This window comes from Hypomesus nipponensis, chromosome 18 (assembly GCF_054491055.1).
Source record: "Hypomesus nipponensis isolate SF chromosome 18, ASM5449105v1, whole genome shotgun sequence".
Taxonomy (NCBI): Eukaryota; Metazoa; Chordata; class Actinopteri; order Osmeriformes; family Osmeridae; genus Hypomesus; species Hypomesus nipponensis.
Window position 1 is genome coordinate 9,726,991 of NC_140378.1, and position 15,463 is coordinate 9,742,453.

The window sequence follows — 15,463 nt, forward strand, 5'->3', positions numbered from 1 at the left end:
ATTAGACTAGACACAGCTGCCTGGAAGTCAATCACGTTGAACGTGGTTAAAGTTTGGACACACTTATTTATGTCAGATTCTGGATAGTACTGGACACAGGAAGTTACTGTCCCACTCATTGGTCAAGGAGGATGAGGATGACATGAGTGAAGTTGTTAGAGACTGCCCTCCCTCTCTGTCTCTCTATGTCTTTATCTCTCTGTGTTTCTATTTCTTTTCTACTTTCTACCTACTTACAGTGTCTACTGTCTCTCTTTTGTTGCTTAAACTATGTTTGTCGGTTCTGTTCTGGACATTCTAAAAAAAACGTTTCAAAACAAAGAACTTAGAATGATAACAAAAGTCCTGAGAACATATCTCTCCCATTCTGTACCTGGAGCATACAGGGAAAGAGCACACTTTTCATTTGTTATTTGTATACGGTATTGTACAATATATTATGTACATGAACATGACACAAAGTAGCTGGCCTGGGGTAAAGTGTAGACCTACACAAAGTAGCAAGCTAGTGTCGAGGAAAATGTTTGTGTTGCTTGGCAACAGTCCAGTCCCAGTTCAGTGGCAGAACTATTTGTGTTGGCAGAGCTAAATAAATGATTAAATAAACAAACAAATCATAATCTGTTGTCGCTTATTACCGTGAACTAATAAATGGAGCAGCCTAAGGAACCGTACCTATGACTAATCACAGCAGTGCTGATATTCAGTGAGCTCAAATCTCTTTCAAGGCGGTGGTGGTAGGAAGACTGACAGCTACAGGCCAACTCCCCTAACCCTCACTCTTCTACAGAGTCACTGTGGCTGGGAAGCAGAGAGCCACCACAGCCACTCAAACTTCTGGGTATTCTCTGGGATAACATGGCTGCCAAAGCATTGCATCACACACTTAAGGATCCTCAGCTCCAGTGTTCCCCCTACTTCTCATATGAGGCAGCTGTGTGTGTGTGTGTGTTTGTGTGTGTGTACGGTGTGTGTGTTGATACATTTGGCTGACCACACAAAATACATTTCAACACTCAGTCTTTTCACTGAGTGTCTTATACAGAAGTTTCCCAACGTACAGACGGCTCCTTTGCGTGACAGTTGTATGTGTCATCTTGTGTGTATGTGTGTGTGACCTCTTTGTTTCATCGAGTTCCTTCTTGTGGGCCAGCCAGGTTTTATCTACAGGAAGTGTTTAGCTCTACTGGGCCTCATGCGAGCCGTACTTCCCGTCTACGGCAGCAGGCAGATAAAGCGTTCTGTAGCGGCAAAGCAAGCTTGAACGCAACTCCAAACACAGCTCTTTAAAGCATTGAGGTTCAAGCTCAGGCGCCTACCCATGGAGGTTGAAAGGAATGTGAACAAAGCAACAATCATCCTGATGACTGCAAATGACCTGTAGAACCAAGGGGTTCCAGTCTTAGCTGACAGGACGTAATGACCACAGCAGTATCTCAAACCAAACATCGGTTTGGTTTGAGGTGGTCATTTTGTGGTCATATTGGTAAAACAACATTCATCTCAAACTGTTGAGTAATATTCCTCTTGCATATTCTATTTCTCAGGTTAACTAGTAAACTCCCATCTGAACCTACTGTAGATTCATACTGTACATAGCCAGCCAGAGTTGAGCCTCAGTCAGCACACCACCAGGTTCAAACAGCCAGAGTTGAACACAGGTTAAGTGTTCCCATGCTCTCCTTGGTGGCTCCTCAGAAGAATGTCCGTTTCTCCATAGGGTCTGTGGCTGAGTGGGCTGGACACTCCTAACTGTACACTATACAGGGTGTTTTTACAGATTGAGCTGCTTTAATGAGACTCTGTCCAAACACTTCTCTTTCCAAAGTAAACCCTCATCAGGAGACACTGTACAGCCAGGGCACCTCACCCACACCATGTGACACACCACGTCCTTGTCAAACAGGCTAGGTCAAAGAGATGTTGTTTTTATATGGAGTACTGTGTTTGTGTATGTGTGTGTGTGTGTGTGTGTGTGCATGTGTGCTTCAGTGAATGTGTGTGCGGCAGCACAGCCTACCTTGTAGATCTCCGGGTCGGGACACTGGTCTCCGGCAGCCTGGCAGTCATTCCTCGACCTGCAGTTGTTGTCACACCAGCCACAGAGATGACCCTGGTCCTCCCGGCCCCAACACTGGGAGCAGTCTGCACTGCCCACCCCACAGTTATACACCTCCACTGAGAGAGAGAGAGAGAGAGAGAGAGAGAGAGAGAGAGAGAGAGAGAGAGAGACAGAGAGAGAGAGAGAGAGAGAGAGAGAGAGAGAGAGAGAGAGAGAGAGAGAGGGAGACAGACAAAAAGAGAGCAACAGAGGACAGAAAGAGAGAGAGAGAAAAAGTCAAAAACTTAAAAGGAAATAGAGTTGGAGAGATAGGGGCAGGGAGAGAGCTTGATCAACATAATCTCAGTCATCTTTACACATCTTTGCCAGGTTGGTACTGGACTACTTGAAACCACATGTGCAGGAGGACAGGCATCTGCCAGGAGAACATGAATTACTAGAGAAATAAACAGCAAGACAGGGCCAGTAATGGAAGAACAGGATACAGGAAGAGATAAAGAGAACGAGTGAGGAACAGATGAGCGTGTCCATGTTACACTGCACCTCCCATAGAGAAACCATGTGTGTGTGTGTGTGTGTGTATTTGTGTGTGTATACGCCTCTGTGTATTTTTATGACTTTGTGCGGTATGAAGTATCAGATGTGTAGTTCAAGTATTCAGAGTTTCTGGCTGTTAGCCAGTGCTGTTGAGGAGGCAGTGCAGTGCTCACATGGTAGACACATGATCTGTAAACACACAGCATCTGGGCTTGGCCTGGCCTGAGTCTCAGCTGCAAAGGAGATGATCAACCTAGCAACAGTCATGTTACTACTCATCATGGAGACGTCATTATGAAAACCAGCACAGGCTGCAAGGCAGTTACCTAACCAACTCAGTGTGTGTGTGTGTGCGCGCGTGTGTGTGAACCCTTACCTCTCATGGGTTGAGGGCCGTCTATGTATTTGTCCTGGTAGCCCTTCCTCCGCAGGCTGAGCTGGTACACCTGACTGCTCTCTGCCGTGAACAGCTGCAAGCACAGAAACAAGCCTTCTGATTGGCCATCCACCAACAGCACCGACTTTGATTGACACTCCACACAAAATGTAGACCCGGACTGTAAAGTCAGACGGTTGGTTGTACTCACTGTTACATCACTGCATCTGACCGATGAGCTGCCCAGCCACTGGGCCTCGTAGCGCTGTCCAGTCCCCAGGTCACACTCCAGCTCCTCCCCCTGCGGAGCACAAACACTGTGAGACCACACCGTACATCTACCGTGTGATGTCTCACTGAGCTCAGTAAAGACACATAACACTTATGATAATACAGCCAAGACATGAGGGAAAGCTGTCTGAATGTCCTATAGGGAATTCCTGTGGTAGCCACCCAGGTGTCGGGAGAGGGAGGTAAATCAAGGAATCGGATCTAGCCTGGGATAATTGTCCCTGCCAGGCAAAGACTCAATCCATTCATGATTAATATTCATCAACATCTGGAGGGTGTGGTTGTCAGGAACTCCTCAGGGAGTCAGTCATATTTAGCTCAGATATTCACCTAGCAAGGCTGGGACTGAGCCAGCACATCCACCACACACAGCAGAAGACCCTGGCTACGCAGCACACACCAGGCAGGGCAGCTTAGTCAGTAATGCTCTCTGAGGCTGAAGTCATCAGTGACACTGTGATTAGGTCAGCTTAACAGCTCATCAGGAGTATAAATATGGATAGAAAGGGTAACCCTGAGCATGTTTAGGATTGTAGCATGTTTCTTTATCCTGATAGATTTCCCCCTGGACATTCTCCTAGTTACTTGGAGGGCTCTTGCTGTTTGTGAGTAGTGTCTAAGGTGTTTGATCTTAGTGTTCTCTCATCAGAATGCCCCATGCTGATGGAGTATGTCGCCTGACCCAGGACCATCTAACTGTGTCTCAGCTTTAGCTCTCGTTTAGTTTAGAATCTAACACAGTGGAATGTAGCTAAGGTATGATTTTCCTGGAGTATTGAGTAATGGCAAAGCCAATGATGTTCTTCAAACAATGTGTGTTTATATAAAGCTTGGACTGAAATCTAAGAACAGCAATATAAGAAGCTGATTATGTCCAGGACAATTTGTGTGTGAGTTTATGTCTGTATATGTGTTTGACTCACTGTCTATTACCATGGAAACCCAGTAGGGGAGTGTGTGAAAGGGCAAAGGGGGTTATGGGTATGCCTGACCGGACCTGGCAACCAGTCAAGGCTGGAATCTACCCGCCTCATTCAGGACAAGAGAATGAATCACACACAAGTAACAACTGGAGTTTAACCGATCTGAAAACAGTGTTCATTTTAATTATCAGTTGAAACTGTAGAGTTCCAGCCTAGTGTGACTGCTGTGAATACAAGGTACTAGTGACTGGATCTACTTAATAAGAGGTAAGCTGTTCAGACAGTGTGTTTGACATGAGAGACGGGTGGTTTAAGGTGTTTGTCTGAAGCAATACAGATACTGATTTATTAATAATTCTCCTCTATGGTCCTAGTTCAGTCCAGCTTGAAAGGGATCATTTGATGTCCTGAATGACCTGACTCAATTTGCACCAACCACTTCAGGTGGTGTCTCTGACTCGGTACTCGCTAATCTCAAAGCAGAGCTGGGTGATATACCTCTTCCACGTTTCTTAGTGACAGGATGAAGTTCTGGGTCATCCCTGAGGGCAACGGAGGAACCTCTGCGGCCACGAGGCCGGGACAGGAAGCAGCGTTCTGGGGGATAGGAAGTGACATGGTAGGGTTAAAGAAAACAATGGCTACCCCCGCATACATCCACATCCCAAAATACCTGTCCTGTTTATCTATGGGGAGGAAGAGGGAGGGGGCAGCCTGGCCCCGCTCTCAGGAGGACAACAATAGAACAGAGGGATGGAGAGGGAGCAGGAAAACAGCCCCACCGGACAGAAGGATGGGACGACACAGCCTCTGTCTCTGACCACATCACAGCATTTTCCTTCATAAAGCAGGTCCTTACATTGTTTCCTTAATTCAAGGAATTATTCATCTTTGTTAAATAAATTCGTTTTCAAAGGGGTCCATCAATAAAGTTAGCTTAAATAGTATCGACCTAACTGGACAGTGCAGTTCAGTAGAATGGCCACAGAACACATGGGTTTCAGACAAGAAGCAGACTAGCAGAGCACTCTGACTCATCTAACCAGCGTCCTCATGCTGAGTCGGCCGGCCCTCAGGGCCCAGCCACAACCAGACCAGCGGGGTGTGAGGGGCTGTACAGACGGCCCTCAGGGCCCAGCCACAACCAGACCAGCTGGGTGTGAGGGGCTGTACAGCCGGCCCTCAGGTCCCAGCCACAACCAGACCAGCTGGGTGTGAGGGGCTGTACAGCCGGCCCTCAGGGCCAGCCACAAGGGGTTGCTGCAACATATATTCTTTCAACTTCCCCTTTTGATGGTATACTGATTTTTACATAGGTATAAACTGGTTTGGTTTTTAATATTTGGCAATTAACTTCAATGAACAATATTGAATTGGCAAGGGAACAAATTAGATAAAATACTGTACAATTACAGTCATAGTATTCCAAAGATTTTTCATTTTACTGTACTTTTTCATACACTCACAAACAAGTTGCAATAGAGCATGGGGAGCTTTCACTTTATGGAGGTGTATTCAACACACCCTCATCCAGGCTAGGAGCAGGCCACTTCAGGACAGTTTGGATAGGGAAATATTCAAATGAGCTGGAACATAGGGGCCCATTCCTAAACAAATGTGCTCCAACGGGCATATCAAACCCAACTGCCATGAAGACAGTTTTCCAAAAGGTCGATGGAGATTTTATATGGTACATTATCTAGTCGGGAGTCTGTAAACCACACTCATGAGTTTTATGAGCTTTTCCAGAATGGTTGAATGGAGCATAGCTTTGACCACATGCTCTTACCTAACCATGGAGCACAAACATCATGCCACAGCCTGAAGAGAAGCAGTTGCCAGGGTGTGTTTGGTGTGCTCTAGTCTAGACCTTGGGGTAACTGACCTCCAGGAGGGTGTGTGTGGAGTCCTCTTTACTGGAGACACATGAGTGGCTCTGCTGGTCCCAGTAACACTTCCATCTGGTGCTCAGACAGCTACCACACCTGAGGGATAAGATAAGGTTAGTCTAGTGGGTGTGTGTGTGTGTGTGTGTGTGAGTGTGTGTGTGTGTGTGTGTGTGTGTGTGTGAGTGCGCGGGTACTAGAGAGTGTTTGTGTCTGCTGTGTGTGTGTTCTCAGGCAGCCTAAACTGGAACACCTCCACTGTGTGTGTCATTCTTCTGCCTGAGGGGGGGAGACAGATGTCCCACACCAGGCAAGAAAGTGCCTCCAGTGATACCACAACTCTGAGGAAGGGTCTGGAGGGTGTGAAGAAGAGGGGGTACACGTGACAAGAAGGATGAGGACGGCGCTGAAGGAAAGCAGACAGCCCACTTGAGGGACTCTTATCAGTGAAAGCTATTTTCTTTTTCTCTAACTTTGCTTCTGTCCCGTTGATCCACACAAACACAAACGCCCTATCTGTGTCTCCGCTCACCTCGCTAACCCCTGACCCAACCTCAACCGTCTCTGTCATACACAAACAGACGGGGCACATAGTACACCAAACACACACACACACATACAATGAACACACACATAAATGCACACATACACACACACAGCAGCACGCTGAGCACACAAAGCTGTACTGACTCTCAGGGCCTCTCAGTGAACAGGGTGGTTAAACACACACTCTCAATCATGTCCCTGTCAGGGAGAAAGATTTCAGGGAGAAAAGACTTCAGGGGGCAGACAGAAGGGGCAGACAGAGACAGAAGGAATAGAGAGACAAAGAGACAGTGACGAGGACGACCACATTAAGAACAGAGAGTGGGAGAGTGGGAGAGAGGAAGAGAGAGAGAGAGAGAGAGAGAGAGAGAGAGAGAGAGAGAGAGAGAGAGAGAGAGAGAGAGAGAGAGAGAGAGAGAGAGAGAGAGAGAGAGAGAGAGAGAGAGAGAGAGAGAGAGAGAGAGAGAGAGAGAGAGAGAGAGAGAGAGAGAGAGAGAGAGAGAGAGAGAGAGAGAGAGAGAGAGAACTGGTCAGCTGGTTGTCCAACTGGGCAGAGGAATGCTACCGTCTGGTTGTCATTAACACTTCACCTAGTAACCACTCTGACTAGGCTGTGAGAGAACTGTCTTAAAACACACTCACACACCCACACTCACACACATCCTGAGAATTAGAGAACCATGCATATAACATGAAAAAAATACCCCCATATCCAGTAACCGTGTGAAGCAGTACCTTAGGAGTATCCTTGTAATAGCTCTTTCTGGAGTTATTAAAAGAGCAGCTTGAAGTGATTAAAAGTTGATAGAGTATCACAGCTCCTCAGATAGCAACATAGCACTCATCCTGTGAGAATGGCACTTAGCTCATTATCACCTTCAACAATATGCCATCAAATTTCACACTGCCAGACCTTACTGAGGAAAGGTTTAATACAACCAGTCATACGCACATGCACACGCCAGGATATACAGAACCTTAGAAATACAATCTGTCTTTACACCTTAAAATCATTATGACACGAGCCAATAGTTTAAAACTCACATCGTGTGGACCTTCAGACATGGTCAAAAAGGCAGGAGCACAGCAGTTGCTGGTCCCCTGGAGGTTGCAAATGAGAGGGAAGAGAAGCAGAGGAGAGCAAGAGAGAGAAGGACAAGAGAGAGGAGAGCAGGGGAGAGCAGAGCAGAGCAGAGCAGAGCAGAGCAGAGCAGAGGAGAGGAGAGGAGAGGAGAGGAGAGGAGAGGAGAGGAGAGGAGAGGAGAGGAGAGGAGAGGAGAGGAGAGGAGGGGAGGGGAGGGGAGAGGAGGGGAGAGGAGAGGAGAGCAGAGGAGAGCAGAGCAGAGCAGAGCAGAGCAGAGCAGAGCAGAGGAGAGGAGAGGAGAGGAGAGGAGAGGAGAGGAGGGGAGAGGAGGGGAGAGGAGGGGAGAGGAGAGCAGAGGAGAGCAGAGCAGAGGAGAGGAGAGGAGAGGAGAGGAGAGGAGAGGAGAGGAGAGGAGAGGAGAGGAGAGGAGAGGAGAGGAGAGGAGAGGAGGGGAGAGGAGGGGAGAGGAGAGCAGAGGAGAGCAGAGCAGAGCAGAGCAGAGGAGAGCAGGGGAGACAGGAGCAGAGCCTGTGTGTGTGACCACACTGTCTGTGGAGCCGACAGACCACAGCTCCCCACAGGAACAATCAACAACCAACAAGACCAGGAGCAGGCTTCACTCATCCCATTTCCTTTATTTTCATCTCAAGAATATTAACACAACAGTGAATCCTGTTCAAAACCTCAACCAAGCTATAGAACAAACAGACCTTCCATAACATTTATCCACCAATGTTGCAGAACAGAGCTTTCAGGCTGGACAGAGGAGCATGCCCTGAGTGACATCAGCTGAGACAAGAGGCTTTGCTCTCCTTTCTGCCTTGAACTACATGTGTGCAGAGAGAATGCCAGTGAGACTATAGCTGACATTTGGCCGACATTTGAGTGATGCTAGGACTTGGCAGAGGCCCCTGCCCTGGGACCTGTCTGCATGAGTGCCTCACAGCGCTCCTATTGGTATTAAAACCCAGTGTGTTTTGGTCCATGTCGTTGTTAGAGACGATTGTTATGTGTTCTATTTGGATTATGGAGTGTATAGTTAACAGCAGTAGGAGTGTGTGTGTGGATTTGTAGTTTTTGGGTGTGACTCACGCAGTCTTGAGATGTATCATGCCCGTCCTCTCACAGTCATAGATGACAAAGCTTCCTGACACCACAGCAGTTCCGTTCACTTTTATTGCCACGGGAACTGTCAGGTGATCTGTCACAACAAACAAACAGATGTGTTCAAGATACTACCTTGTGGACAGTGGGAAAGGTAGGGGTGTGGTGTGGTGTGGTGGGGGGAGGGAGCCCTTACCTCTGCCAGGGGGGATGTAGGGGTACCTGTCGCGGGGGAGGAGGGGGCAGGTCTGGATCTGGGCAGGCCCATAATCCAGGTGTACGGTGGCTGCCGTGGATACGCCCAATCCATAATCACACTCCACACGGGAGCCAATTAGATCAGGTACACTGCCGTTGATCAAAATCCCTACATCCTTAATGGATAGGGAGGCAAAGAAGGAGTAGAAGTTATCAGTGTGGGTGTTGCTGACATGTCTAATGGGTTTAACCAAACAAATTAAGAAATTGGAAGAGTCATAGCTCCAGATGATATCGTTTATTGTAGTTCAAGATAATTATAGTTCAATATGGTTGATGATATTTAAGGCCATATGGCACAGAAGCGTGACTGAAAGTGAGAATCTTGGTGTGAAACATAGCACCCCATTGACGTGAACTGATTTCACTGGCATCGTTTCAAAATGTCTGAGGAAAGGGGAAAAAGGGTGAAGAAACAGACAGCATAACAACGCTGGTTTGAGATGCCAGCGACATGTGGTAACATGCTTGAGTGAACTCTATTCTATTGTCTTTGGAATTGATCACTTCCTAGCTATGGCGCAAACTTCCTGCTTCCTGCCTTATGCTTCCTGTTTGGGGAGACGGCAGTGGGCCCAGCTTCCTGTGGCCCTGAGTGATGTCTTGGGATGTGCCAGCTGCTGGACTTATCCAGGCTTAACTGACTTACACATCAACTAGAGTGTCACCCTCATCAGTAGACACCTCCACCTCATGCACATGCTTAGAACATTAGCCAACAATAAGGAGGTTGCATACATACAGTACACGGTGTGTTTGAATGTGTCTGTGCCCAGTCTTGGTACCTTGATGTCTGCAGACACGCTGATCTCAGGGGGGGTGAGGGTCATGGAGGGGCACTGCTGGGATCCCTCGCCCATCCCGATCCAGGAACGAGCCATCGGGCCCAGGATACACTCCTTCTGGATGGTGCACCTGGGGGGAGAGGGCACAGGCAGAGGGTCAGGCTGACTGGACGTGACTGGGAAGACAGACAGAGAGTACTTACACAGAGGTTATGGGACACTGCAGCGATGGAGATCTAAATTGTTATTAGCAATGCTTTTCATTTCCTCAGCAGTGTCTGCTGCCAGTGAATACAAACATCGTTGGCATATTCAATGCCTGAGTGTTACAGTCTTGTTCCCACATTTGTTATCAAGCTGCTGGTCTCATCTGTGCCTGAGCTGTCAGTTAGGATAGTTCAAACAGTGGCCTGTTTGACTCTGGGACACACACATTCCCAGCAGCTGGACCTATAGGCACTGAAATCAAGGACAACTTAGTTAAATTACAGTACTACCAGACCAAGCATTTGTCCATGTGTGTGTGTTTAAGTGTAAAGAATGACTCTGAATAAATCATAAGATGAATTGACCAAGCAGGGTGGTCTCATATTTTGGCTTCTGTTTCACTACTAAGATTCAGAGGTCCCTTAGCACGAGGCTGAGTCAGGACAGAAGGACACAGAGACCTTCAACTCTGGACAGAGCAGCAGCCCCACAGAACAGCAGTTCCAACAAGTTTGACACCTATATTTATATATGCTTTCTATACTTTAAATGACTGTTCTAAAATAGAACATTGAATGTGTGTGAATGAGTGAGGATGTGTATGAGGGTGTTTGTCTGTGTGGGGGTGAGAACAGATGTCTGTGAGGGGGCTTGTACGTTATTGTGTGTGTGCCTGTATGTGTTTGTGGTTGATTGCATTTATGTGTGTGTATGTGTGTGGTGGGAAGATGGGGGGGGTGGGGTGCTGTTGAATACAAACTTGTGTGTTTGTGCGTGTGTGTTTGTGTGTCTTTGCATGCGAGAGTGAATGTCCAGATTGTCAGTCCCAGGGTGCTGAGGGACCAGCAAGACTGTGAGGTCAGCCACGGGGATAAAAATAGAACTCAAAATGCTCTGCAATCCCACAAACATCCCCTCCATACTCACTCCACTGCACACAGACTTTCACCAAACTCTAACTACCACTCTAGAATCCAATCTCACCTAAAACACATCCAACATATGGTAGACAAACACCTAATAAGGTTGGTGTCATTCAGGAACACATTTGAGACTCCCTGGAATAGCAGAGAGACAACATAGCGGGTGTCCAAAAGACTGGCCTAACAAGATGCCTTTCTGACCGGAAACAACGGCAACCATGACTCACTGGCTCACCAACTGAAGCATCATGGCTGTTTTTTTTCTTTCTCACATCCCTTTTTAAGAAAAAGCATGAACCACCCAATATCTAATGTATTCACATATAATCAGTCAGCAGTTCAAACACCCTGTGATCAGGGCGTGAATTTTCACACATAATGTTCATGCCATCCTTATGTACACACACATACAAACATATGCATATCACCTGTCAAATTCATTGGCTCAGCAGACAGACCTTAAATTAAAAAAGAACAGCTCCTTAAAATAAACAAAGTTAACACAAGCAGCTGAAATATGAGCTGAGAAAACCCATTTCTCACAAAGTTACTGAGTGTCTGGGAGGTGATAAGGAGGATAAGCTGATAAGAAAGTTAAACACCTTAATATTTGAAACTGCCTCTTGGAAGTACCACACACAGATAAAGCATATTCACGGACCACACTGTTAACCACAAAGACTTCTCAAGGGCATAAAGAACACATCCAGTAAAGCTAATCCATCAACAACTTACAGTGCATCTAGAGTACAGGCAGAAAGTGTAGCTACACCCGCTCAGACACATGCGTCATAGTCATCCAGAGTCACACAGACACACACACAAACACACAAAGGAAGACTGTGATGGATTCTCAGATTGTGAGATCACTTTCTTGTCCTGGTTGTGTTTGAGTGTCTGTTTGTATCAGAGAGGGTCATCCTCCCACTGAAGGGGAACTTAGATGACCTGATAGCAGCTCTCATCCATGGATGGGCCCCCCACCCCCCAGCCCCACTCCCCCCGCCCACCTGGACCCCACAGGCCTTCCTATCCACCCAGCGTGACTGGTCAAACATTGCCACAGACACATACTCATGACGTCAGCTCCCAGTCCTCAGAAAGCAACACAGAAAGACACACAGGCATGTGCACAACTCGGTCACGCACACGCACAAAGGCACACGGCATAAAGACATGTGCAAACTCACGCAGACAGACGTTCACATATTCACAAAGACACGAGCGCACATACACACTTTGACATTTCCTTGTCAAAAGATCCAGTGTGTGCTCTCCCTCCCACAACCACCATCACAATCAACGCTCCTTTGTAAAGGAGGAGAGAGGAGGAGTGAGGAGGAGCGAGGAGGGAAGGGCAGAGAATGAGAACAGAGAACAGAGAGGGGAGAGAATGGGGTAACTTGAAACATATGAATGTGAGAAAATGAGGAAAGGAAAATAAGAGAAAGAGACAATGATAAACAAACTGGTAGAGGAGACTGAAACAAACTCCACAGAATAAAAAGAGAGCAGAGGAAAACAAATCCATACATAAAGGGAAAGGAGACAAGGCATTATAAATTCTATCCCTTCTGCAATATGTTTCCCACCTTTACCACACACATCTACACACATACACACACACACACACACACACACACATATATACACACGTATGCATGTACACACACCTACACACAATGCCCTTGTCAGTTAATGAAATGAATACTATGTTATTCTATCCCAGGCCCTCTCTCTCTCTCTCACAGTGCCCTCTGGCCATGCCAGAGCCCAGGCACACACATCACTAACCCTCTTCTATCTCATCTACTAATCTGCTTTTATCACCCAACACAGCCCTCAGACACACACACACTCTCTGCCCTTTGAGAATACAACACTCAAAACACAGCACACAAGAGTAAGAGAGCAAGACACAGAGCACAGATCCAAGAAGCCAACCCCCACAATGACAGTGCAACAGGAGGTGCTAGTCCAGTCACTGCTCATTGGATGGTGTCACTTCAGCATGTTATCCAACAATGACTGGAACAAAAACTCAGCCATTTTTCCCGTGCTGTTCTACTTGACTGAAAGAATCAAAAGATGCCCAGTTAACTGACACTTTGTCTGAATGGACAGTGTAGTTGGTGTGTTGGTGTAGTGTATTGATTTCCTAGCCGGCTGATAGATGGTAGACTCCCACCTGTTCTCCAGTGTACACCAGCCACAGTGGGCGTCTCCAGCTCCCAGACAGTCACTGCAGCTGCCGTACTGGTTACACACCGCCACCTTCACCCTCAGCAGCTAAACAGGACACATACAGACATATATACATATGCTTGACAAGCTTGTCTACCACCATCAGTGTAAAGCCACAGGTGAAGCAACAGTCACAAACAATTACTTAAAAAAATACAAATTAGGAATTCAAGCGGTCTTTCACATGGAAGCAAGATTTTTTGTTCTTCTTCTATATTTAGACGTGTCAAAAAAGTTCTTCCAGGGGGAGCTTTTACATTTAAAAAGTAAGTCAATTCATTTTCTCTTTCACACATTGTCAATGAGATTTCAAGATGTCCCCAGCACCCCTCCATTCCCGTGTGTGAACAGTGGTAATGTATGTGCCTCCACTCCCATACACCGTGAGACCTGGAGCGAACACGTCCTTGAAAATCAACTGACACTTCCATATTGTAGAAATGATTTGTATTACAAAATGCTACACAAATTGCTTTGCAAATTGTTCCCTCTGCAAAAAGCAGCTACAGTGAGTTAGCTTAATTCCTGCAAAACTATAAGCAACCATTAGCTGTACAAACAGTTTGCGGTATCAATATACTGTACTAGAAACACGAGTGTTACAGGAATTAGTGATTGGGAGACGCTAATGTTTTGCAGACTTACATGGTGAGCTGTCATGACGTAAAGGAAGTTCCTGTCATTGGGGTCGAAGGTCATGATGTGGTGAACTGATTCGCCAGGTCTTAGCTTCAGTGTCCACTGATTGGCCACAGTCAGGTTCCTTAGGAGGGTCAGCTGTAGAAAACAGAATATGTTTCAATTTTTACAGTACTGACATAAATAGTAATAATAGGAATCAAATGTTGAAGTATGTCAATTATTTTTTCATAGAAAGAGATCTCCGGAGATACATTGTCATCTTCTATGAAACAGCCTGGTATTTTATAGTTCTGCACTGACGATACAATATAGCTGAGCTATAATAATGTACTATATTCCAGATTCTGCAAGTTAAGCAGCTTTTTAAAATGAGGTCACTTCCAGCTTGCATAAAAGAGGGGGATTTAAACACCTACAGTACTTAGTTCTGTGGTGATTTTTCTCTGCCTAATATTATGTCAGGTGCAATGTGTACTTACAGAATAAGATTGAGAAAAAATGGGTTTATTTCTATTTTATGTGGTGTGCAATGCCCCCCCCCCCCCAAACACACACACAAAGACACACACACATACAATGTCTTCAATAGAAAATAAATCCAAAGGCAGCAGTGACTTCCTGTCACACTAACAGTGAGGATCTTGTTTTTGTAAAATTCTATGGTGAACTGTGAGATCCTGGTGACAAGCTGAGACTGGGTTCCTTCTCCATGCACCGACCACACACACACACACACACACACACAGGCATACAGTACATAAGCAGACACACTGAAACCTATGCAAATACCAGGAACAAATACAGCTCTGCCCCACCAGTCCTGAATGAAGCTAAATCAGTATACCATGAAACACTATGACTGTCTAACACACACACAATACACACACACTTCCTCTATCTCTCTATGTATCACAGTCCTAGGGACAATGCAGTTGTATGCCTAACCCCCGTCCAGGTCAATAAAGAACAAACAAACAGAGTGGGCCAGTAGGGAGCATCCCACACCTGGCAGAGAGCAGAGCAGAGGACAGGAGGAGGGAGATGGCACCGTGCACAGCCAGGTCACACAACACAACACCTGCTCTACTGGCAGGTCACTCCCCCTCCCCATTCTCTGTCTGTCTGTCTGTCTGCCTGCACATGAAAGACTCAATTCAACCCAGGAGTGCTCAGCTGCCACAAGCTGTGTGTCTGTCTGTCTGTCTGTGTGTGTGTGTGTGTGTGTGTGTGTGTGTGTGTGTGTGTGTGTGTGTGTGTGTGTGTGTGTGTGTGTGTGTGTGTGTGTGTGTGTGTGTGTGTGTGTGTGTAAGAGAGAGAGAGAGAAAGAGAGAGAGAGGATATTAAAAGATAGAAAGCGAAATATCTGAAGGTTGAGAGAAGAAAGAGAGAGACTGTGTGTTTGTTTACAAAAGACTAATCAAAGGAACTTTTTATGTCTGAGATGGTGTGGTATGGACAGAGAGAGAGAGGGATTTGGGGACAATGATTGCTAAACTGAGATAGATTAAGATTAAGGAAACACAATCTTGGTAAAATACAGAAAGAGACTGCAAGAACAGAGTCTGTCCTTCTGCACTAAGAGGGAGACTTAGTTA

General features: G+C 46.4%; 1 protein-coding gene across 1 annotated transcript in view; it reads right to left on the bottom strand.

The window, feature by feature from the left end:
• The window catches only part of plxnd1 (plexin D1), a 45,266-nt gene that overhangs the window by 25,388 nt on the left and 4,415 nt on the right, over window positions 1–15,463 (bottom strand). Inside the window, exons 3-12 of the mRNA XM_084680163.1 lie at window positions 13,872–14,003; window positions 13,171–13,271; window positions 9,853–9,982; window positions 9,006–9,183; window positions 8,798–8,906; window positions 6,075–6,174; window positions 4,688–4,786; window positions 3,187–3,276; window positions 2,976–3,069; window positions 2,021–2,178 (exon numbers count right to left, since the gene is read on the bottom strand). Coding sequence (XP_084536289.1) covers window positions 2,021–2,178; window positions 2,976–3,069; window positions 3,187–3,276; window positions 4,688–4,786; window positions 6,075–6,174; window positions 8,798–8,906; window positions 9,006–9,183; window positions 9,853–9,982; window positions 13,171–13,271; window positions 13,872–14,003 — 1,191 coding nt within the window. The remainder of the gene's footprint in view (window positions 1–2,020; window positions 2,179–2,975; window positions 3,070–3,186; window positions 3,277–4,687; window positions 4,787–6,074; window positions 6,175–8,797; window positions 8,907–9,005; window positions 9,184–9,852; window positions 9,983–13,170; window positions 13,272–13,871; window positions 14,004–15,463) is intronic.